Source organism: Lissotriton helveticus, chromosome 9 (assembly GCF_964261635.1).
Source record: "Lissotriton helveticus chromosome 9, aLisHel1.1, whole genome shotgun sequence".
Classification (NCBI taxonomy): Eukaryota; Metazoa; Chordata; class Amphibia; order Caudata; family Salamandridae; genus Lissotriton; species Lissotriton helveticus.
In genome coordinates, this window is record NC_136070.1 from 1,099,410,889 (window position 1) to 1,099,436,813 (window position 25,925).

At 47.2% G+C, this 25,925-nt stretch overlaps 1 protein-coding gene across 3 annotated transcripts in view; it reads right to left on the reverse strand.

Annotated features, from left to right (window-relative positions):
• The window catches only part of CFAP20DC (CFAP20 domain containing), a 1,807,766-nt gene that overhangs the window by 1,317,164 nt on the left and 464,677 nt on the right, over positions 1–25,925 (reverse strand). For all 3 annotated transcript variants that reach the window (XM_078661515.1, XM_078661514.1, XM_078661516.1), the window contains exon 6: positions 16,545–16,701. In XM_078661515.1, the coding sequence (XP_078517641.1) occupies positions 16,545–16,701 (157 nt within the window). The remainder of the gene's footprint in view (positions 1–16,544; positions 16,702–25,925) is intronic.

Here is a 25,925-nt window from a genome sequence, read left to right on the forward strand (position 1 = left end):
TACAGACAAAATCAGAGCAGCTGAAAACCCCACTAAGGACCTTTTTAATACAGTTAAATTATTATCCTCCTTTGGCAATAGAAGAACTGCGTTACTTACCTGTAACAGCAGTTATCCAGTATTGGTGTCTTTCATAGATTCACATGCCTGAATCAGATTTTCTACCGCACGTTGTGCTAGGGAGTCTCCAGCCTGAGCTCTTCTCAGGATTCCTTATAACTCATCTACTTCCTTTGAAAAGTGAATCTTCATTCTACAATCTTCAAGGACTACTTCAGTAACACTTTGAGGCAGTAAGTGTTTGCTTTCCACTGCTTTCTTCGATGTCTGAATCCCAGAAGAAAGCCCTTTTCAGGGCCTGCTCTTCATGTGGGAAGAAAAGGCTCCATGTGGATGATAAGCATACCTTATGCTTATATTGCCTTTATCCGGACCACGTCCCTGCAGACTGCAAAATATGGCGCGGTTGGGGCGATGCTGGTGAGGACGCCACATATTCATCCTCCTCATCATGGGAAGAGTGGGCCTCCTGGACCTCTCCTTCCTCCAATTCTTCCTCCTCCTCATCCTCGTCAGACGACACTACCTCCTGAGGTTGAATCTTTTCATGGTGGGCCTGAGGGGGAGGTCGAGACGGTTTTGGGGCTGCCGCTGGGTTAGGAACGATAGGTGGCTGATCTCTACTGTCAGCGTCCGGGAAACGTTGTTTGTAATCCTGTACAAGGAATTTCAGGTCGTTCACCAGAGCAGCAGGGAGGCAGACCATGGGGGTAACCTCCGTGGTGACTTTAGTGTGGACGGAGTGCTCCTGGTAGGAGTATTCCTCTACCTCCTCGTCAGTGCTTTGGCACTTGACATGTAGGTCCGAGATGGAAGTAGCGGGGCCCAGGTGGTCATCCTCCTCTGATTCTTCACTCTGGAAGATTTCGTTAGGTGGGTGCAGCTCCACTTTGCTTGGAGACGTGGTCTCCGGCGTAATATGCGGCTTAGCAGACTTGCCCAACGCAGGACTGGAGGTGGAGGCTGTCGAAGGCGTCGCCGACGGTGGTAGCGTGAGGGATGGCACCTCTACGAGCTTGGTTTTCTTCCATGTGTCCGGAAGTGTCTTCGTCGACGACGAGTCCTCCGTCGACGGCAGCTTTAACTTCGTCGACGACGACGACGAGTCCTCCGTCGACGTCTTTAACATCGTCGACGACGAGGAGTCCTTCGTCGACGGTAGGGTCCTCGTCGACGGAATCTCCGTAGACGGCAATTTGGTCGTCGACGACCGGGGCGTCGTCGGAGCACTCGTCGACGGCGAGCCCGTCGTCGATGTCGGTCTCGTCGACGTTTTTGTCGTCGACGTCTTCGTCGTCGATGCCCTCGTCGACGCTGTCGTCGTCGGGGCTGTCGGTGGTGCGTTCGTCGTCGACGCCGTCGTCGTTATCTTCGTCGACGGCGTAGTTTTCGTCGACGGAGTAGTTTTCGACGTCGACACGGTCTTTGTCGTCGACGATTTCAGCAGTAAAATGGAGGAAATAGGCCTACCTGTCGATGACGATGATGGAGATGTTATCGTCGACGGTGAAAGAGACAACGCTGACGTCGTCGAGACCGTGGTAGTCACTGAGGTAGTCCTCTGAGGTCTGCTAGAGGCCTGAGCAGGCTTTTTAAAAGTCTGAGTATCCTTAACAGACACAGAAGATGTCGTAGATCTTGCCTCTGAAGACTTCTTGGCTGTCTTCCTAGGAGGGGTGTCTGAGGGGCCAGGGGAAGTTACCCTTGGCCTCTTTTGAGAGACTGCTGATGTTTTAGAGACACTACCTTCGGAAGATTCCAGAGTGTCTCTGTCCTTGAGTCTGTCGAGCCAGATGAGAAGGCGGCCTTCCCTGTCTCTCACGGTCTTCCTAGGGAAAGACCTACATATTTTGCAGTCTGCAGGGACGTGGTCCGGATAAAGGCAATATAAGCATAAGGTATGCTTATCATCCACATGGAGCCTTTTCTTCCCACATGAAGAGCAGGCCCTGAAAAGGGCTTTCTTCTGGGATTCAGACATCGAAGAAAGCAGTGGAAAGCAAACACTTACTGCCTCAAAGTGTTACTGAAGTAGTCCTTGAAGATTGTAGAATGAAGATTCACTTTTCAAAGGAAGTAGATGAGTTATAAGGAATCCTGAGAAGAGCTCAGGCTGGAGACTCCCTAGCACAACGTGCGGTAGAAAATCTGATTCAGGCATGTGAATCTATGAAAGACACCCCTAATACTGGATAAAGGTGGTTACCACCAACCAAAAGCTTTGTGATGAAATAGCGGACTTCTTTTTTACAGAGGTAATCAAATATTTCTGGATTTTAAGACAATAATGGTCATAACAATTTTGTCCTCAAGGACTGTAAAAGATAAGGAAGTCATGGGGAATATATTAACTGACTCCCTCTTAGTACTAAGCACTTTCCTTACTCTCATTGTAGAGAAGGTTGCTACTCTACTTAAAACTACTAAATCAGGAGCTCCCGCGGACCCATTCTATCTGCAGGTACTTCATCTGGTTTCAGAAACCATCTCTGCTAATTTTTCCCTGTTGTTAAATGGGATTCTTGAGTCTGGCCGCTTCCCAGATGCAGGGACGACTCCAGGATTAACAAGTAAGTGGGATCTTAAGTCCCACGCTTCGGGGTTCCTCTTTAGCCTGATCACAAGCGCGTACCGCCCACCACCCTCACAGACTCACTGGTTTCAGGCGGATGCTCCATTTCGGGAGCACCCCTCCTCTCTCCCTCACCAGCCACTTAGCAGGGAAGGAGGACCTTGAACACATCTCTCCTCCATTCCGCAAGTGCCCCACAGGGAACTCATTTGTTCTCTGAGTGGGACCGCATTCCAGGGTCCACTCAGCTCGATGCACTGTTTGGGACACTCTTCTCATGCATTTATCTCCCGTCCAGCAGAGGGGCTACGCTTTTGTTCCCCTGGGGTCGCGAGTGTGGGTGTTTCACTCCCATGTAAGGTATCACTCTTCACCAACAGACAGCGTGTACATGGAGTGCAACACTAGCTACTGCGGGCACACCCTGGTGATGATATGCGACACCAGTGCCTGTAATGGGCTGCATGAGCTGGACTTGGACCAGAGAAGGGTGCTGAACCCCATCAGACACCTCTCTCAGGCTGGGCCTTGAGTCTTAAATCGGTGAGATCTCCAGGGGCTGATTGACGTGTGGCACGTTTTGGAGACACCATGGAGGTCAGGCTAAGTACTGACAGAATGGAGCTTTGTACAGAGGGCTTCATGATAATAGGCTTTTGTACCTGCCTGGCCTCACATAACCTTAAGGCTGGACTGAGACATCCTAATTGATCACTTGATAAGGACTGCAATATTTGCCATATCTTTTGTATACAAAGTTAGATATATACAAAACTTTTACAAAATGTTATGCTGTGTGCACTTACAGCTGGGCACCACGAGATGGTCAATGATCATGGAGTGTGCATGTGGCTTTTTTGCACAATAAGTAAGGACAAATATAAGCAACAATATGGAACACGGGTGGTTTATAGTCTGTAATATTGTGTAAAGAGGTCTGATAGCATTAACATGACCTTTTCCCAACAGTTTCACGTTGCCCTCTAAAAGGAAGCTGAATGTTGAACATCGGGCCACACAGATCCAGTGGTGGCTTGAATACCTTCTCTATTTCACTTTTATCACCTTTTTGCAGAGTGACTGGATATTTAGGTCCTGACGAATGCCTGTTGGCAGAAACATGTTCACCTAATGTATTAGGATATATCTGTTGAATCCCTACCCGTCTTGCATTTTAACTAAGTAGCTGTGACCACTTAATAAAGTTTGAGTGGACTCAGACAGACATTTGTATATCACACCTCTCACCCTTTTATGCACTTTGCCTCTTATTCACCCCCTTCCTACACTCATCTTCGGAGAAAACACGTCAGCTCCTCCCCTGCCCACACTACAGTGTGAGGAAGGAACCCAAATGATGAAGCATGTCACCTAACAGTGAGTGAGGGTTCTTGTCCTGAGGGATATCCCCCCTTATAGGTCTCCACAGAACACTCGTCCTTCAGTAGCTTTCCTTTTTCTCCCCCCTAAGACCTAGCCAGTCGTACTTTTGTGTGAATTGTAATTCTTCTAGGGATCAGTACTTCCTGGCTCTGACATATCCCATTTGATCCCAAGTGTGTAGATGTTTCTCATGTTTGCCAGCCTTTATCCAAAGTGAAGTACGCGGGGCAGTCCTGAGGGGACCCAGGCATCGAGCGGGCAGGAGAGTCACCAGGTAGAGCTAAGTTGCAGCGAGCCTCTCCCAATGTCTTGGGTTGGAACAGTTGGTCCTCCCTGCGAAAAACCAGTCTGATGGGATGATCCCATTGGCAGAAATCCTCTTTGGAGCTCAGGAATTCAGTGATCAGCGTGAAGTCCCTAAGGCACTGGAGGGTGAGCACTGAAATGTCCTGGAGATCCCTATTTGATGTCCACGAAAGTGGATAGGGTGTGTGCCCTGGCCTTTTTCATGATATCTTTTTTGGTCTGGAAGTCATGTACACACCCCAGGATGTCTGGGGGCTTGGCGTTGTGGCCTCCAGGGGACCGATCTGGTGCACCCTGTCAAACTGTAGAGAGGTGTTGTTAGTACAGGACAGAGCAGAACAGTGCTCGGACATAGATTGCATGTCGGAGCCCTCAATGCCTACCGGGACCCCCGTGAAAGTTATTGCGGGGGGATCTTTTCTCCAGGTCCCCCATATGTGCCCAGAAGTCGGCCTGTTGTTCAGGCAGACGGATATCATCTTGCCTCCGCATCTTAACCTCCTTGCTCCTAGCAATTTTGTTTTCCTCCGGAGAGGATACCCTCTCACCCACAGAGCGAAGGTCCTGTTTCACGCCTTGCAGCTCTTGTGAGAGGTCCCTTTTGAGGTCCTAGATATCTGCCTTGAGGGAGTCAAAAAAGGAGGCCAAAAAGTAGTGGGTCACCAACGCCTGCTCCTGGTCGGGATCCCCCTCCGTGCCCGTCTGTTGGGGCCGTTACAAACCCAGTGTAGGATCCCTGGAAGCAGCTGGGGTAGAGCGGGAGAGCATGTCTTGCACTGAGTGTTAATGTTTGCTTTTTGGTGCTGACATGGCGAAGTTGAGACAGATCTGGACTGCGAGACCATTCCCTCAATGCAGGAGGCCCTACTTGGAGCACCCCTGTCCGGGCCTCAGAGCTCCAGAAGCACTTGCAAGCAATAACCGCAGTGGGCAAAAGACAACAGGGCTCTGTCTTTGCTTCCAATAGGCAATCTGGTGTAAGAGTTGAAGTCTATTGAGGTCTCGGGGGAGTCTGGACGCACGGTGCACCAACAAGGACTCAACGAGTCAATTTTAAGCAAAAGTAGCCCATTTCGCACAGCACCACCCAGCCGGGCCCCATACTCACTACGCCTTCAGTACCAAGCTAGATCCAGAATGGGCAGGGCAGAGCGGGACACTGATGGTTGTTGGTGCAACTCCTCCGGCAAGGGAGGCTTCTCGCCTCCTTGGCAGATCAGCAAACAGGCCTGTCCGTGCAGGGGGGCCATGGCACAGTGCCAGCCTCCTGCCGCTCACTCCTCAAAGGTCAACTTCAGCACATCAGGCCTGGTGGTGCAGGCCTCGCTCCAAGGGATGTGCTGGAGCCTACCAGGTCACGCTGCAGTGGCAAGCCTTCCTCTTGCACTGTTGAGCCCACAGCCTCATGTCTGAGGCCCCATGACAGCCGTACCATCCAGGGATCAGCGTGGGTGGCGCATAACTGGTCTGGACCACCCAGCTTTAGTGGTGCCCACTCTCTCCGCTTCACTACAAGCCAGCAGCCGCTACAGTGTGATGCTGTACAGCGAGGAAGGTCAGTCTTAGGCACTGATGACCGCCATCTTGTAGCTCCTAGGGGCGTCCCAACGGGCTATCATGCATTGGTGGGAATCTTCCTGGTACCAGCACAAGCCCCCTTGCAAGGCTCAGGGGATTTCTCTATGCCCGCACAACACCAGGCAGTCAGCGTTCTGGAGAGAGGCAGTATAATGCAATCGGCGACCCGTCAGGCGCAGGCAGCCGCCACCCTGCTGGTTCGGGGTTGGCCATTTGGGCCGCCGCACCACGGTCAGAGCACCTCCAGGGCAGAAGACAACTCCCCCACTGGGAACCCCGGCAGTTACTGCAACATCTGGGGCAAGTCTGTATAAAGCTGTGTGTCCCGGAACTCAGCTAGGAACAGCACATGGTGGTATGGGCGGCAGAGGAGCGATTGGCATGTCTCATGCCGACACCATCTTGGCCATGCACCTTGATTTTTTTTAATATAAGTTTTAAAAACTACTCTATACCTCCATTTAGTAGTAGTGGAATATGCTTCCTTTTTTGTGAGGAGTTTTATTTAGCATGAACTCGACCGGAAGGTATCAGAGCGCTTTACATGAGCACCAGTTGCGCTACAGACTGTAACATTCTTTTTGTTAGGCATGGGAAGATTAAGGGCCCGATGTAGGTAATTTTATTTTACCGGTTCATAAATACCGATTCATACCGAATCGGTATTTATGAATCGGAAAACCGTATGTAGCAAAAAAAATGGTAAAAAATACCAAATCTGTAACAATCGGAATCCACACTCGGGAAATACGGAATCGTGAATCTCCGAATCGGCAACCTCCAGGCCCTTAGGAATGAATGGGAGATACCGAATCGGAGATTACCGATTCGGTATTTACCGAATCGGTAAAATACGATCTCGAAAATTCGAATAGAAGACATGTGAGCCAGTGAACCAATCAGGGACACCCACCACACCCCACAACAAAGCAACTGAGAAATCAACCAATCAGATGCAAGTACCACACCCCAGTACCTGGAGGTGGCCACACCCATGTAGGTGCAGAGCTACAGAACTGTTGAGAGAGCTGGAGGGGAGACAGAGGAGCAGGCTGCACTGAGCCCAGCAGAGCATCACCATGGAGTCCCAGGAAGGCCAGAAGGATGGTGGTGAGAGAAAAAGGAAGCTGAAATTCAGCACAACTGAGCTCCAGGTGCTGGTGGAGTAGGTAGTGCAGCGTTACAGCCAGCTTTTTGGGAGACAGTCCCTGCAAGTAGCAGAGTCTGTCAAAAGAAACACCTGGCTGGGCAAAGCAAAGTAAATGCCCTAGGGGTCACACATCGTGAAATTGAAGACATCAAAAAAAGGTGGTATGATCTGAGGATCACCACCAAAAAGAAGATTGCAACCCAGAGGAAAGAATCCCCAGTCACAGGTGGAGGGAAGAGCCGTGCACCAAGCCTCACTGAACTTGAGCAGCTGGTGGAATCCACCATGGAGTCGGAATGCATACACGGGATTGGGGATGCTGACAGCTCTGCCAGAGCTGCAAGAAAGAAAGGTAAGATGCATGGACATGAATCCCCACCCATTCCCTGGCCCCTTCCCCAATGTGAGTGACTGAATCACAATCCAGAACACATGTCAGTACTCACCAGCAATGCATCATGGTAGTCGTAGTCATAGGAACATACATCAAAGCAGCCAACACAGAATTCAGCATGCCATGCCACACTACCCATACACAAGCAGTTGAGGCTTAGGAAATTGTGTGATAGGAATGAGTGTAATGAAGACACACAGGTGACCATTGTCCATGTCTGCCCACAGGAGAGTCATCGCGCAGTGCAGTGCAGGGAGGGGAGGCGAGTGCACCAGCAACGGATGCGAGGGAGAAGCCTACTGACACATCAGGACCCAGCACTGTCCCTGAGGACACTTCCACAGCGCAGGCACCCACAGCATTGGAGGAAGACACCACAGCACAGCCATTGGCACCCCTGCTGTTTGGGACACAGCCTCCGGAAACACCAACCTCAGGGTCTTCTGTGCATGTGAGGCCAAGGAGGCAGGATGTTCCACCACTCAGGATCCTAGAAAGCTCTGATGAAGAAGAGGTGGAGGTTCACACACCTAGCACTCCACCACTGGCTGGCAAAGCAGGGCAACAGGGGTCATCAGGATCTGTGCGTGCAAGTGTCCGTGGTCGTGGGGCACGTGAGCGAGACGAGGGGCAGAATATGCAGGGGGTCTTTGCTGGTTTGGAAACCACTATGGTGAAGATACAGCGCATGCAGGCCAAAGGGATCATGGGTGTGCACAGACAGGTGCGCATCTTGAACAGCAGGATGTCCAACATTGATCGGGGGATATGCTCCATGGCCCTAGGAATGAAGTCCATGGGAAAAGGAATGGAGTCCATGGCAGAGGGGGTGAGGGAAATGGGTGTGCGCATGGGTTCCCTATGTGACATGCTGGAGAGTGACCAGACAGAAAGGCGCTGGAATAGGCACAAACTCAAGCAGCTGAATAAGTCCATCAACCGTCTGGCAACTGCAACCACCCTGCTATGCCGCCGACAGTGAACATGCAGACTGACATTGTGCACTGCTGCAGTGACTTTCCAGGGGCATGGGGAGAGTGACCTCTGCTATGGAGGTACTGCTGACACAGCAGATAGCCACTGCTGGTAACACGTTTGTCGGGGACATGGAGGAGTCCACAAGCAGGAGTGGATCCAGCACGCCTGTACAGGACGTTCGTCGGAGCAGCAGGCTCCATGCAGATGACCCTGGCACCACTGAGCAAGTTGACCCCCTGCCCCGTAGCTCCCACAACATATTGCGTAAGCGCAAACATCAACAAATAATCCTGAACACAGGACAGGTCACAGTGATGTGAACTTTGGCCACCCAGTGGGACAAGTGGATTTTATTTGGTTCATGTGTTCTGGTATATGTGAAGTGCATTAGTGCATATTAAACTGAGTGCTTCAGGAACTAAACATGCCTGTGTCTCCTCACTCTAATAGAAATATCTGGTGGTGATTTCTGCTAATCTCAGTCTCCCATCTGTTGCTGGCGCTGCTCCTGCTGCATTGTGATTGGCTTGTTCTGTCCCATCATCTATGTCCTCATGATATGTGATTTCTACCTCTGTGCCCTCCTTGGTGGCAAGATTGTGTAGCATGGCGCAGGTCGCAATAATCTTGCAACAGATCATTGGCGTGTACTTATGTAGGCACCTAAATCTGCTTTTAAGCAGTCCAAAAGTGCGTTCCACCACGCAACGTGTTCTTCTGTGTGCCACGTTGTAATGCCTTTCACTCCTGGTGGATTGATTCAGGTAGGGGGTGAGGACAAATGAACGCAGGGCATATGCACTGTCACCTGGGTGGAAAATGAAATAATGATTAGTCACATACTCATGATTGCTCCTTCTGCATTGACTATCAGAGTGTCTCACACTTATTTACCAAGCAGGTATCCATCCCCAAAATCACCAGCAACAAGGCGTCTGTACATCCCACTATTCTGGAAGATGTAGGAGTCGTGGGTACTCCCTAGAAATTTGGCAACAATGTCCGTAATTATGTTGGCAGCGTTGCAGATCACCTGCACATTGATTGAATGCGTAGACTTCCGGTTTCTATAAATGTGTTCTGTTGCTGCAGGTGGGCATAGTGGGATGTGCGTACCATCGATACAGCCTATGATGTGCGGGAAGTGTGCGAGTTGGTAGAAATCGGTTTTGGTCTTTGCTAGTTCAGCAGGTGTGTGAGGGAACTCAATGTAGTGTCCCATCCTCTGCATCATGGCGTCCAGGAATTTCCTGAAAAAACGTGAAAGGCAGCTCTGGGACACCCCACCTACCACAGCAATCACATTCTGGTAGCTCCCAGAAGCAAGAAGGTGTAGGCAGCACAGCACCTGCACATGGGGTGGGATGGTGTGTGCTCTTGGGATTGGGTGTTCCAGATATGGGTGGAGGTCCCTGATCAAGTCCAGGATGGTTCTGGGAGGTAGTCTGTACCTTTGCAGGATCTCAGCTTCAGTCATTTGGAAGAGGGTGATCCTCTGCCTATACACCTGCTCCTCCCTTAGCCAGACCCTCTCTCCTGCTGCCTGTATCCGTAGCCGCCTTGTCATTATGTAGAACGCCGCCATTGTGGTTGCACTGTTGCATTTTGGGGCCTTCTTTTATATCCTGCACCTGGTTTCCACCTGCTTTCAATCCATGGTAAATACCGACTCTTAAATACCGATTTTCATGGTATTCTGTATTTTTAGGGGTTCCTACATCTCAATATGCCATTTTTACCATTTCTTATTTACCGATACGGTAAATATGAATTCGGTATATTCCGATTTGGAAAATACCCATTTCTTATTTTCCGACTCGGTAAATAAGAATTCGGAATATTCCGATTCGTGAAATACCGATTCGGTATTTTACCGACTGGTTTTTACCGATTCGGACACTTTTTTTCCACATACATCTCGAAACTTTTATTCCGGTCGGTAAGGGACAAAATTAACGAATTTCGGCCGTTACCGACCGGTATTTGGCTACCTACATCGGGCCCTAAGTGATTTGCCAAGAATCACAGGCTGTTGAGCGTCCCTGCAGAGACTCGAACCTGGTTTCCCCACTTTGAGGTCGACCATTTTATTAGGCATCATCCTCTCCAAAACTGTTCCATGTTTTTGCATTCCTTCTTTGCTTCTACTAATTCCAGAGAGTACCACAGTGGGTTGAAATAGACTTACAAGAGTAGGTCACTTTCACTGCAATAGCTCAATCAAGCGCAGTTTGGATCCAATGGTCAGCAGCAAGCACATTGTTTTCAATCTGATAAGAAAAAGCTCACAAAGAAACCACTTAGTATATTGTACTGTTGATGCTCAGATTTCCAGATAGAGTACTGGATCACTGGGTATGTAAGAAATGTACTCCTTTTCATTCTGAAGTGTCATGTTGCAGTGGCGTAACGGAACTCGAATGGGCACCCCTGCAAAGTACTTGCAGGCGGCCTCCCACGTTCCAGACCCAGTCTGAAGCTCTCAGGTCAGGGGCCCACCAGTGCCAGAGGGGGTTTGCGCAGAGCTCTGGGGCCACCCCCATATCGTGGGCTTCAGGGGCCTGTTACGCCACTGTCATGTTGCACTTGACACTGTGAAAGAGGAAACTATGAATGCAGCGTTATTTATTGATTTCAATATGTTTTCTCAATGCATTAATTGCTTTTAGGTGTTCTTTCTTATTGGTAAAATATTTTTGGCCACAAGCATAGCACATGTATTGCAATTGGTGTATGAGTCATGATTTTCCAGATCTGTTGTGCTAGTTATAGACTGCCTATCGATTTAAGCATTTTTTTGTTTGTTTTAATTAGCAACTACAACTCCTTTTCAGTTGTGTAGATTTCAACCTACATTTAGATGTTATAACCAAAGCGAACCATACATTTACTTTATCCTTTGTTTTTTCAATGACTTTTGTTTGATTGTGTACCACTTGCAACAGTTTCCTATGCCTAATCCAGTGCATGCAGCCTAACCAATTTTTCCAAACCCTGTTTTTTGGGGGGTGGGGGAGGTGTAGACCTTGACATAAGGGTTGTAAACCCACAGCTAACTTTATGCATGTTGAAATCTAACAATTTCTTGAACCCTCTGAGAACCCCTGCTGTACTGCTGTACATGGCCTTGCCCTCTCCAGAACTCCCCATGAACAGTGGGTAGGCAACCAATTGCCGGTAGCGGACCCCCCTACACACAGCTTTCAGCTGTACGCAATCACTGTTGGTCACAGGCAGCCAACATCACTGTACGTAGCGTTCCGCTTTGTGCAGAGGGTGTCAGCTACAGGGCCTGTCTTATGGCTGGGTCCTGCACCCAACCTACCACAGGCAGCCAACCCCATTTTGCTGTGCCCTTTTTTCCAAAGGGTTTGTGGATCCTAAGATAGGGTTTGAGAACCTGTTGCAACCTTCATGACTCAGCACCCCGCTTAAGAAATATATATATAATATCGGTGTTTGAGGTGGGGTTAGGCACAAGAACAAGTTGCTGGATGAATGCTGAAATACAGAGTTCCAACTTCAGGCATAATGGCACAATATGGTATGTGTTAGACCTGGCACCTTGGCGTGGGTCTCCCTTCCATTTTTTGCTGTTGCCTCATATGTTTTTGCTGGTTATAGATGCTTTGGGCACTGTGCCACTGCTGTCCAGTGCCACAGTGCAAGTGCTCCCTATGATAAATTGATGTATGGATTAGTGATTCCATGATTGGATGGTTTGGTTTACTTGTCAGACCCTAGTACAGTGCACTGAGTGTGCCCAGGGTTTGTAAACCAAATGCTGCTGGTGGGCTTGCAGCACTGGTTGTGCCACCCACAGAAGCAGCCTCTAAAGTGTTTCTCTGGTCTGCCATTGCAGAGCCTGTGTGCAGTCTGGTACGGCCATGTTGACTGGGCAAGTGCACCCACCTGCCAGTCCCTAAACCTTCCCTTTTCTGCATATTAGTCACCCCTATGGTAGGCCCAAGAGCAGGGTGCATTCTAGGTAAAAGGTAGGACAAGCCCTGATGTGTGTGGCATGTCCTAATAGTGAATTACAGCCATTTTCGTTTTTCACTATTGCAAGGCTACCCGATCCCCATGGGCCAAAATGGGTAGTTTGATTATTACATCTTAATCCTAACTGACTCAGGGAACTAGGTAGAAATTCGAGTTTTGTATGCCTGAACTCACAATGATAAAATGCATCTTTTAGTAAAGTTGAAAATACCACTTTTAAAAAGCAGGAATTTTCTTATCTAACTGTCCAAGCCTGCCTCTGCTAGGTTGTGTATTCCTTGTCTGGAGTTTGAGTGACAGGGGCTGGGGGATTCCAGGAGACAGGGTGAGTCAGCACAGGGCAGAATAGAGAGATCTTCATGCAGATGGGAGGGAGGAGTTGCACCTGGGACCTGAATAGGGTTGTGCCTTCCCTCCACAATGCTGGCTCCACCTCCTGTGCTGCGTCTGATGTCCCTGCCCAGCACTGTGAAAGGAAAGAAGGAGTCAGGGAACAAAGAGAAATTATGTATAAAAGAGGGGACCCAGACCCCAGAACTTTAGATCACTTTTGGGAAACAAGAAGAAACCTTTGCTGAGGAGAGGAACCAGAGAGAATGATGAGAGACTACCCCCAGAGCTGAAGTGCTGCTTGCGAGATTGGCCTGTAGTGGTTGCCTGACTGCCTGACTGCCAAAGAAAGGAGAGAGGAACTTTGTGTGTACTTTCATCGTTCTCCAAGGGCTTGAGAAAGAGCTTGCCTCCTGCTGTTGTCTCAGGGAAAACAGACTTCACCCACCAGCTCCCCAAGAGTTCTTTGAAAGTGCCGGAAGTTATGTTTGGCTTTCTGAGGGACTGAGGGACTGCTTGTCTCACGAAGAAGAAGCGTGTCGTCGAACTGCTGCAGTCGCTTCACAACGCGAAAGCGCCTCGCATTGCCGGAGAAGAGGATCGACGTCGCACCAGACGCCGCAGCATCACCGGAGAAGCATGTCGCAGCCGCAGCAATCGCATCGCTGGGAAAGGGTGTCTCCACTGCAATCTGTGGCATCGTTGCCGAAGCGCCAAGCATTGCCGGAGAAGAAGATCGACGTTGCATCAGACGTCGCCGCATCACCAGGAAGCGTGTCGCGGCGCCTGTCGCGGCACAGGAGAATCATTGAGTTGCCGCATGGCGGTCGGGCGTGCACGCACAGTGCCGCATCCACGAGAAGCTGCCATCTTTGTTTCAGTGCACCGGATCTTCATCGCATCACAGCGTTGCGGTCCGCATCGCCACGGAAGCGCAGTAAGAAACCGACGCATCACCTCCCCTTGCAGAGAAGAACCAATGCATCCCCTAAGCATCAGTAGGGACCCGACACATCACCGTTCTTGCGTGTAAGGAACCGATGCATCACCTTCCCTGCAACACTTTTGTTGTATAGGTTAACGCATCCTAAGGTACATTGACTCAAAGTGTCGCATTATACATCTTAAGAGACCTAAGCTGTTTCTGCCATTTTTAAAGTACCATATTGTGGATTTTTGTTGTTTGTGGTCTTGTGTTAAGTCTCTATAAAAATACTTATTTTTATACTACAACCTGTGTGGTGTCCATCTGTAGTGTTGTCACTGGGTTACTGTATGTGTTCAAAAAAGCTTTACACACTGCCTCTGATATGAGCCTGTCTGCTCGCGCCAAGCTACCAAGGGGGTGAGCAGGAGTTATTTTAGGAGTGTACCTCCTTACACTGACTAGACGCAAGGGTCCCTATTTGGACAAAGGTACCTACCTCTGCCAACTAGATCCCCAAATCTAACAGTATGCAAGGAAACTTTCCTTGACTTGGCATGCTTACACAAATAAAGTAACACAGCTATGGTGTTAAACTGTTAACTTAGGTAGGGATTAGACTAATCAATAAAGGATGTGTGAAATTGAGGCTTATCCAGCATGTGCCCTTTTGCATATATTACCAGTTGAAAAGTTTATAACATGTACAGTACATTTTGTTCACGCAATGTCAAGAATATTGTATGACAAATAATCATATAGTATATACCAACAGTACCTGTGTGTGTACTTATTTCTGGGATCAGGGTGGGGCTCTATTGCAACACTTGCAAATACGGGATTCTTTGTAGGGCCTGATTACAGCTACGTCGCGGTGGAGGTCCGTAGACGGCCAGACTGGCGACCACCCACTGTATTACATCTTTGGACAGACAAAGGACCGCTGCAACCGCTTAGGATCCTGTATTCCGCGGCAGTTACACAGCAGTCAGAGACTGCAATATGCTGAAAGTGCTGCTACAGCACCACTGAGCATATTACGAGTTGCCTCACTGCCATCCTTTTTATGGTGGTGAGACCACCATGAAAGGGAGGCAGTGAGACAAAAAAGCTTTGTGACTCTGTGCATGGGGGTGCATGCAGGGGGGCACATGTTGTTCCCCCCTGTAATTTTTTTACCCCCAGTTCCTGCACGGGAAAGAATACATGACCTGGTCAATTCCTTCCTGTGCAGGAACATACTGCGGCGGTCCCACGTCAGTGCCTTTTTAAGGCTCCCCTATGCGCCTTAGAGAGACACAACCATGGGACCGCCACAGCACGTCTGCCCATCAAGGATTACAGTTATAATCCAGAGGGTGGTGTGAGGACACGACGCTCCGCAGGAGGACTGCCAAAGTCATAATCAGGCCCTTCGTCTGATTCCTAATGCTCTTGTATATATGAGAATAGCTCACCAGGGAAAGGTGAGAGAAACCTGACAGTTTTTCTTTTCTCTGAAAAGCTTGCAGTGCGTTTGGATTTTAGGAAGGCTACTGGGAGAGATATCTATAATTTAGAAGTAACATGAAATGGTGGCCAGCATACCGCTGGTCCCTACAGCTTGGAACACAAAATAAGTTGCACACACAAACTGAGTGGGGCCATCTTGTGGTATTTTATAATCAATCCTGTGCAAGAAAAGGTGCCCCCTTGATGAACTGAGGTTTGTTAAGTGCTTAACAGTTACATATGATATATGCAAGTAGGTAGAAACAATGGTAAGGGGAAACAGAGAAGGTAGAAATCGATACAGTGGACATTTTAGAAAATGCACTCTCTGCTCTTACTTTCCACCTGACTGCATGGGGATTCCCACAATTAGGTGGTTACATTAGAAGTGATTCACCACATACCAATGAAGTCTTCTACTCATCGTCTGAAATACAAGCTGTGGAACCAGTGGGTTATTCACACTATGTGCTATCATAGATTCTTAGCACATTATCAACTGTATAGGTTCACTGAAGAACCATTAAATGTTCATTTAACACATGTCCTTGTTTCTAGAGAGATTACCACATGTTACATATACAGTACATTTGAGACCAATAACAATTTCAGGACAAAGATGGCCAACTTTAGCTACCTACACACCTCAACCAGACAAAGGTCAACTAGTTAATATAGTTGACCACAATATACAGACAGTTAAGGTCAATTGTACTGCAACAGCGAGGTACTGAGCTGACAGGCACCACACAAACACCTATTCACGAACAATCAGCGTGTCACTAATCCTGCAAGGCACAGCAGACCTCCATCCTTCCATTTACACTGCCAAACGTTAGACATTTTTAAAAAAAATAGGTATAGGTCCATTAAAGGACTGATACTGCTTTCATTCGGAACGGTATCAAGGGGGAGCTGGGCATGGTTCTCCACCTAAGGCAACTGACATGATTCCAAAAGAGTAAGCTGTTTCACCTAGACATCTTCTCCTTTGCAAATCATTTACCACTGGAACTTGTGGTCGGTAACTGATCAATGGGTTGTGACAATAACTGTGGTCACAAACCATTGCCACAATCCTTTGCAACTCGTAAATATGAAGGGGGCCCTTCTATCTGCAATTTGGAAAAGGTTGCAAAAGCTCTTTTTATGAGGCTGACAAACGTTTGTAGTTCGTAAATGGGCTTTTGAACTTTGTAAAAATCCTGTGCAGTTGCAAACTGTACGATTTTGCAAAGTGAAGAGTTTTATTTTTACCGCCAAAGGGCTTTCTACATTAGATCATTAGCATTAAAAATGAGTCAATCCTCTATTTAATACGAGATAGTACATCCAAACAATTGATTAAATGTGTAGCACATTAGATAGGACAAACCATCTTCTTCTGAAGTATCCTGGGGCTTCAATTTCATGGTGAAGATCTTTCGCAGTTTACAGTTTGCAGACACTATGATTCCATCCAATGATTGGAAAACCGCTCCTTTAAATACTTCACTGGTGAATGAGACCAGGTCAATGCATAAGTTGCACCACTGAATAAAATACAAGAGAAATATAATACTATTAGGTGTGTGACATGTGTACTTCATTATTCTGTATTGCAATGATCAATGCAGAGTTAACCATTTATAAACAGCATTCATCAGCCCACGAAAATGAGAGACCAAATACTCTACCTCTACTTTAGATATTTTAGTAATCTCGATCTTTGGCATACATTTCCCGTTTAGGAATAATACCTCAACCTAAGGCCTGATTTTGTAATAACTGAAAAAACAAAAAAGACATTTACAGCCATAGGCTTAAGCATGGCTATAAAGAACATTTCAGATTCCTTTTGTAGTTCACAGAGAATTCACAGAGTACTCCTTGGGAGCTGTAGCTATCACAGCTTTCCAGAAGTACTCATGTATATCTATTTCTTAGGGTACATTTAAGCAAGCATAAAGGCACTGCTAAAGTGGGTTTGCACTTTCCCCCTCCATGTAGAAACAATATTCCTGCCGATTTAGGTATGCTCCCCCACAAAATCCACCCATCTCAGTGACTTATTCTGGCCCTTGACTGGAGTCAATTTCATATTCTATCCAGAGTGGAAATATGACTACACCAATTTTGTGAACAGCATACATTCAGGTTTTTGGGTGTTCACCTACTTAAGCAGACATCCAGACCCTGGCATGCCTCAACCCGCCCCTGTCAGCAGATTTTCTTCCATACAAAATGATGCTAGACTACTGTAATTTTACGTGTGAACAACTTTCTTTATGGATTTAATTTTACATTTTGTGAATACCACATGGGCGTCCAAACTCCTAAATAAAGATATTTTTCCACCTAAGTTAAAACATCTGTGGTTCTGGCATATAGAAAGCATATAACATTTTAATCAGCAAACGAACTTGATATATGACACCTCTGACATATCACACCACCAACAGAATCTCCAACCCGTTCCTCCTGTTTTATTCTTTTTGATGAACTTGATGTCATCTGCATGCATATTATGTCATGTGATATGTAACTGCTGTTGTAATGTAAAGCGCTCTAATACACTTAGTGAAGAAGAGCTATAGAAAAACCAGTGTATGTGTCCAAGTTTTTATTCTGTGTCTGATTGCATGTAATGCAATGTTTTGTTTACACACCTTCAAAATACCTGCGACCTGTTCCCTACACATAAATGACTGGAATAAGAGCCATTTGTCAAAAGTCTGGGGTCTGATTCAATTAAGGACCCTAGAGGCTGGAATCTGTTATGCGGTGAACGAAAATAATGCCTCTATGACCATAAATTCTTTAAGATGATAGGAAGTAGGCCTAAAATGTTTTACCTACGTAAATATTCAATAAATGATTTAGATTTCATTTAACAACTTATAGTCGTGGATAGACCAACAACCATATATAACTCCACAAATGCGAACATTAACATCTGCGAATTGTTTCATGAATGTAATTTACTTTCCCCCAGATTCATCATGCTTCTCTTTTGCGAGTCCTTAATAGCAATTATTAAGGAATCACTATTAAAGACTCGCAAAACGGGATGCATGTAGAAATCGCAAAATTTATAGCGATTTCTACTGCTTCCTTATTTGCGATTCGCTAATTGCTAATCACAAATTAGGAATGACTTCCCATTCCTTCCTATAGGCCAAAGGCCCATAAGAATGAATGGGGAGTCATTCCTTATTTGCCATTCGCAATTAGCGAATCGCAAATAAGGAAGCGATTTCAAGGGTGCCAGGGTGTCCAAAGGACACCCTGTAGCACCCCTGAAATGGTGATTTACACTGGTGTTGCGCGCACACATGTCCAAAGTGCATTTTTCTAAGTTTTCGCTATTTACCGCGAAGTCAGACTTCGCGGTAAATAGCGGCCAAAAATTGCGAATTCGCAATTCTAAAATGGTTCATGAATTGCATTTAAGGAATCTCAAATAGAGATTCCTTAAATGCAATTCCTCGCAAAGGGCCATTCGCAGAATCTGGCCCTTTGCGAGACGATTCTTGCTTCATGAATCTGGCTGTTTATCTTTTCTCAATTTTTTCTTTTGATTTTTTGATTCGAGAATCTGATGCACATGTATTCATTTCAGTACTTATGTACATGTATTTTGCGTACTGTAATACAATAAATACGTTCCATAAAAATCAAACATACAAATAAAAAAGGGTTATTTACAAATCTACACTAATTGACATGAATCAGAAATGTCCTACTTCATTGTAAACATATATCGACATAAAAAAAAACCTGCTTATCCTCGATAATCATCCAATGAGTGGTCCTAAGAAAAGTGATGAGGTCAGAGCACGCTTTAAGGAATTTTCAAGAGTTTAAACCACCATGAATTGGCTAACCTGGTCTGTCCATGTTTTCAAAACAGTTACGTCTGGCGATACTGACAAACACGGAAACAGAGAGCCGCGACCCGACTGCCGGAGCAGCCTTAGAAGTGCGACTAGGTGAGAGCACTCTGAACAGGAAGACTGAATCCCTCGGTTTATGAAGACAAAGAACACGAGTAAGATGTAACTCGAAATACCTGACGGAGAAAGCACATTTGGACCAGCTCCGAGAGACATCCCGCATAATAGTGTCCTACATGCAACTCCCTAGCCCAGAGGAAGACCTTCCTAGAATCCTCCTGCCCCCCCCACCCCCACCCCCCCAAAGGTTGAAACGCGTTGGCACCCCCTTTACTCATTTCTTCACTTCACGAGGCCAAGAGTATCGCCAGACCTAAGTGGTTGAAATCTTTTAGACTCGCGGTCAAGTTTCTAGACCAAAATGGAGGTGTATACGATCAAGTACCTGCTGTTAATGCGAGAAAAAAAAATCTGCTCAAAAAAGGGTTGGCGAAACTGTGGTCTACTAAATTTGAGTTTTATGACAACAATTACTGTCAAAACTGATCAATAAATTGTCTAGCTCCTAGAGATCCGGTTTATTGAATTCGGTGGCAAATATCACCTTCTACTTAATTAGTTACAGGAAACACCTGGTATTTGGTATGGTATCACAAAGAAAATGGAGACATTCTGCAAAGCATTGATTCCATTAAGATAACAATAGCATGCACCTGTTAAACGTACGTTCTCCCTGAAGAGTCTCTTGGTGCTCAAAGGGCAGATGCAGGGCCGTTTCTGCCATTAGGCAGGAATAGGCGGCCGCCTAGGGCGTCAAAATGTTGAGGGCGGCATTTTGTTGTAATCATGCAGTGGTCGGAGTCTGGACTCAGTGCACTGACTGTGCAAGTGAAGCGAAGCCAAAGCGCACCTCTGGCCACCACCAGGCCTGCTGATGTTTGTATTTGCTGATGCTTGTTGTTGTTGTGTTGCGTCAGGTTAGTTAGCCGAGCGGCGCACACCCTAGATAAGAATGATTATTATGGCGTGTGTGTGTGTAGAAGAGCGGGGTGCGGGTCTGCGGGACCTCAGTGGGTCCCCAGGGCCGTCAATCTTGTAGCGCTGGGATAGCGCTACCAATGACGGCCCTGGGGAACATTCTTGGCCAATCCACGAGCAGTGCTTCGGCCAGGGAGCGCAGGCCAGTGACGGTGACGCCAGCACGGCGCACCAGTGCCACCTTCAGTTCTCTCTCGGCGTGCGCGGGGGACGGGACGGATTGTGTGTGTCGGCTGGCCCTTTGCCCATAATAAATTAATTACTAGTCTGCAGCTGCCACCTGCCAGTGCCAGTGGCACACGGAGTCTCCGGTCCAAACTCCGTCTCCCGCCGGCCCGCTCTCCCCAGCACAGCAGCACCACGAGGCTCTCTCGAGCCAAAACAGCATAGCCGTGGTCAGGCCTGAGGCCTGGGCCTGGCCGTGTGGTGGTCGTGTCGTCGTACACAGCAGGTCGTGAGTGACTTGAGCAGTCAATCAGAGACAGTGCACGCACCGCCGGTGAGTCAGTCAGAAGGCCGCTGGGCCTGGCTGCGAAAATAAATATAAAAATATATAAATATTTCGGATCCTAATCGGATGCATTTGCGTGAAATGAATGAATCATCATGTGTTAATTTAATATGTGTAATAATGATAATGTTTATCACTGACCAAACGCAGAAATGTCATTTGGGCCTGGCTTTGAAAAATCTTTTCTCTGGAGGGGCTCCAAGGTGGCAATAAGGAGATGTGTAGGTGAAGGGAAAGTGGATATTTTTATAGTCAGTGCTGGAATTCTTTCTGGGCAACAGTGACTTTAAGTGTGCTCGAGGCGCAGGATTTATCTCCAGTTGCAGATAGTGCAAAGACTTTCGGAGGCCGCAGGCAAAATTACATTTTATCGCATGTATGCTCCCTTTCTCGCAGCAATAATGTAATTTTGGATGCCTTCTGGTGGTGTCATAAAGTAGCATCTGTCACGTTTTTTCCAGTCACTGCTGGTGGTAGGGTAGCAGGCCAGGCAGGCAGACAGCACTGTGAGGGGTGAGGTGACCGTGACGCCCTGTGCACGAGACTCTGAGTGAGGACGGTTTGGATGGTGGTGGCGTGGGCGGGGCTGGTCTGGAAGCACAAGCACGAAGAGAGTGTGCTGTACTCCGCGCTGGTACGGGTTTCTCCATCTGCACCGGGTTTAAATTATCAGAATATACAGGGCCCGGCCTGAGAATATACCATATAATATTGTATATTTCTTTTATGATCTAGATGTATGCATCATAAAATTGTGTGCACAGTGCAGAACTTAAGAGCAGAGGACCCCTTACTTTATTTATGCGTTTTTGTATAGGGCGGACTTTACCAGGCCTGGACTTTACCCGTAGGTGTCAGAGTGCTTCACAATAGGAACAGAAATTGATACATGAGAACATTACAAGTGAACAAATGACAACAGGAAACGTTACAATAAATGAGGCAAAAGTGAAAATCATGAGCCAACAAAATACAATAGGTAGCAAACGGTGCATTACAGGAGGAAAAATTGACATGTGTGTAGGTTACAAAAGCGTACAAAGTAAACATAGAGGTATAATACTGCAATATATGGAGGACAGTGAGGCCCAGCCAACTTGTATTTATGGTTCCTTAATTGAAAGCCTTTATTTTTAGGGTGAGTGCTCTAAGTAAATGTTGTAAGCTCTGACTGCACTTCTGACAGTGGTTACAGTATACAAATGTGTACACATGTTTGCAAAGTTAATACAAGTTCTTTTATATCTAATGCATTTATTCTTCTAGCCTGGAAGACGGGGGAGAGAGTAATGGTAGAAAAAGGGAGGGGGGGGCATTTTTCAATTCTCGCCTAGGGCGGCACAACACCTAGAAACGGCCCTGGGCAGATGTTCAATTCAATGACACGCACTTTATCGAACTTGGAAACTTTCAGGTGAAAAGCCGGGGAACCTTACCTACAGTCAAACCTGTGACTGAGGCCAAACACGCCAGACTAGACCATCACAATTACAAATCATTTAAGTACGTAAAACAGCGTTCTAAAGCCGTGGGCTGTGTGTACCTCTGCACGGAAGTGTTTACTTCAGAGCGTCGGTCGTACAGTTACAAACGAGAATTCCAGAGGTACAGCTACATGCGCAATTCTTTTCAGACCAAGCACGGCGCCATATATCCGTCCCTGTCGCGTATTTATGACTTGCATTATGAGCTTTCACAACAAATCACTCCAGTCTGTTCATCGAGACGGATGGATGACCTCAAAACATGACGTGTCAACGCCACGTATAAATTACACTGATGATTTACTTTGGCAAAGTGAAAGCTCTTTGCAGTTACCGGAGAAGCGGTTTTGTCCCTGCTGTGTTTAAAATGTGAATTGTAATGGAGTGGCCTCAATTTGCCCTCAGAATAGTTTCCGAGTTTATTGTATTTTCAAACTGGGCAGGGTCGCGAAAAGGCGGAGAGAAAAGTAAAAGGGACTTATCACACACAGCTGATACCGAAGGACATTGCTGTCCGTTCAGGCATGCTTAGGCCTCGCGGGTTATTGCAGTTCACACTCCCCGCAGATTACCCCCTCCAAACAATTCTTCCGATGAAAAGCAATCTGGTACCACTTGCTGTACAGTGCACGGGCGCCAAAGGCCCAACTTTCACTTCACAATAACTGAGCAAAGAATGAGGGGCACAGACTAAGTGTGCTGAATCCATGATCTTAACTCACAAAATACAAAACAGCTATCAGAGCCCGTGGGTGCAGCGGGGTGAAGGGTGCCGTGGCATTATCAGCCCTCCAAGATTCAGATCAGGGTAGCAGGTGCAGTGGCACCAGGGGCGCAGATATCAATTGTGTGGAGATGCTGTGGCACCGGGATAGGAAGCCACGAAGGGCCCACTGCACCTCAAATATAGTGGTACTTTTTTGCTAGCAAACCATGGATGAGTGGGAGGAGCTGGATCCAGCCTCACTTACGTCTGTTTAGGCTGTGTCCTGTCTCCACCCAAAGGGCTGCGTATCCTCCTATATTAAGGCACTACATATGCCCAGTGCCTGTACATTAAACGCTAAGGGTCAAGGACTGGGTGGCACCACTTAGAAGGCCAGGCCTAATAGATGACAGAGTCAAGGTGCTGGGTTCAAGGAAGAGTGCTCTGTCCCAGAGGCTTCTGATCGGAAGACCAACCAACTAGCATTAGAATCAACCTACGGACCTGGGTTTAGAGATGCAGGTCCAGTCCTTCTCACCCAGGCAAGCAGACAGCAGGTTAGCACAGCGGGGCAGCAGCCCTTCTGGGAAGCAGTCAGGCAAACTGGCAGTCATTTCCGAAGCACTGCAGTCCTTCTCGGCAGAGTCCATGAAGTGTACTGAAGAGTGGATCTAAGGGTCCAGAATTCATACCTTCCAGCTACACTAAGTCATGTGGCCCAAGGTAAGGCTGCAGGCACCAAATGGCTAGGACAAAAAAATGCCAACTTTCAAAAAGTGGCATTTTCAAAATTGTGACTACAAATCCATCTTTACCATTAAAGAGGGCTTTTAATTGCAATTCTTTAGACATTAAAATTGCTTGGCTTGTTCACCTACTCCTGTAGTCTTGGCCCTTTCTGCACGGTCTTCCCCAGAAATGTTGCCTTCCTCCTGATATTTTTTGCTGAATTTCCTTTTGTTGGCATTAGGACTCTGTGCACTTTACCACTGATAACCAGTGCTTAAGTGCTTTTGGTCTCTCCTTAAAACATTGATTGACTTGTACCCAATTGGCATATTTAATTTACTTGTAAGTCCCTAGTAAAGTTCCACTGGATGTGCCAATGGTCTGTAAATTAAACTCTACTTGTGGACCTGCAGCACTGAATGTGTCACCCACTTAAGTAGAATTTAAACAGGTCTCACGCCTGCTATTGAAGCCTTGGTGCAGTTCTAAAGTGCCATTTCAACTTGGCAAAATAAACATTTTGCGTGGCCCAAACCTTTCTTTTTAATACATACAAGTCACCCCTATGGTAGGCCCTGGATAGCCCAGAGTGCAACTTATTGAACAAGCAGGGCATGTACTTTTAAGTTTGACATGTCCTGGTAGTGGAAAACGCCTAAATTAATTTTTAATACAGTAAGGCCTACCTCTCCCATTGGATAACATTGGAGTTCCCTTATTACATTTAATAGGTGATAACCTGTAATTGGGAGCTGTGAGAAATTGGGTTACTGGTTGTGTTAGACTTGGCATCTTTTGGCGTGGTTCCAGTCTTTTTGCTTTCTGACCTCCCAGTTTTGACTCCGTTTATGGTGGTTTAGTGTCTCTGTGCACTTTCTCACTGCTGTTCAGTGTTAAAGTGCAAGTGCTCTTGTTGAAAATTATGTTATGGATTGGTGTTTCCATGATTGGCATATTTGATTTACTGATGAGGACCTAGTAAAGTGCCATGGCTGGTAAATCAAATGCTAATAGTGGGTTTGCAGCACTGTTGTGCCACCCACAGAAGTAGCCCTGTAAAAGTAACTCAGACCTGCCACTGCAGGGTCTGTGCGCAGTTTGTACCTGTCATGTCGACTTGGCAAGTGCACCTACTTGCCAGGCCCAGACCTTCCCTTTTTCTACATGTCAGCCATCCCTAAGGTAGGCCCAATGTACGCCTGTGGGCAAGGTGCTGTGTATGTTAGAGGTAGGACATGTACTGCTGTGTGTGACATGCCCTGGTGGTAAATTTCGTTTTTTACCATTGCAAGGCTGCCTGTTCTTATAGGACAGAATGTAGGACAGAATGGGGAGTTTGTTTATAACATCTTATAAACATAACTGGTCCTGGAAGCAAAGTTAGAAAATAAAGTTTAGTATGCCTGAACTCAGAATGTTAAGATGAATCTTTTAGTGAGGGTGATTTTTACATTCTGTGTTTGAAAATACCACTTTTATAAAGTAGGTATTTTCTTGCCTAATCATCCAGTGTGCCTCTGCTTGGTTTGTGTATTGCATGTCTGGCTTTTGGATTACAGGGGCTGGAGAGAGGCAGCAGCTCCAGAAGTCTGATGGGTCAGGCCTGGGCTTTATAGACCTGGGTTGCATTTAGAGCACTGGGAGGAGATTTCCTTGCACCTCAATGGACCTGGTCTGCCTTGCACAATGCCGTCCCCACCCCCTGCCAGGAAACTGCACCATTGAGGACAGAACTGGTTTTGGCTGGGTACATACACTCTCTGCCTTCAGAGAACAAAGGATTTGGTGGTATAAAGTTTGGGGCCCTGAACTTTCGGACTCTTTTGGACCAAGAAGACTACCAAGAAGAAGAGCTGGAGAAGCTGAGGAGGAACTACCACTTTGCTGTGTGCTTTACTGTGTTTGCCGCAAGTGGCTGCTTCTGTCTTGGGCAGTGAAAGGACTGGGCTTGAACTTTCTGCAAACTTTTTGTGAGTTTCTCCAAGGCCTTGAGGTAGAGCTTGCCCGCTGTTCAAGAAGTCTCAGGAACAGCAAAGACTTCAAGTTCTTCTGCCCTCAGCACTGGGGACTGTGTGTTCTGTGCTGCAACAGAAGAAAAAGTAACCCGATGCTTTCTACGACACTTCTACCGACTCCATGTCCTGCAGGCACCGCTGCAAACCGCACTGCTGCACCGCAACCCTGGTCTCACCGACGATGCCTGCTGATGCCGCCGCCGAGCCCCGGCTTGCACCACTACCACCCGTGGGCATCGCAATCCACACCGCCTCGCTTCACATCGTCGCCTTGGAATCCCAGACAACGCTGCTTCACGATGACATTGACACCGGTGCTTGCACCGTGGTTTGAGAGCACCGCTTGTAAAGTTACACAGTCCTCATCCCGCACCGCAGCCTTGGCCTACCAACGCCGG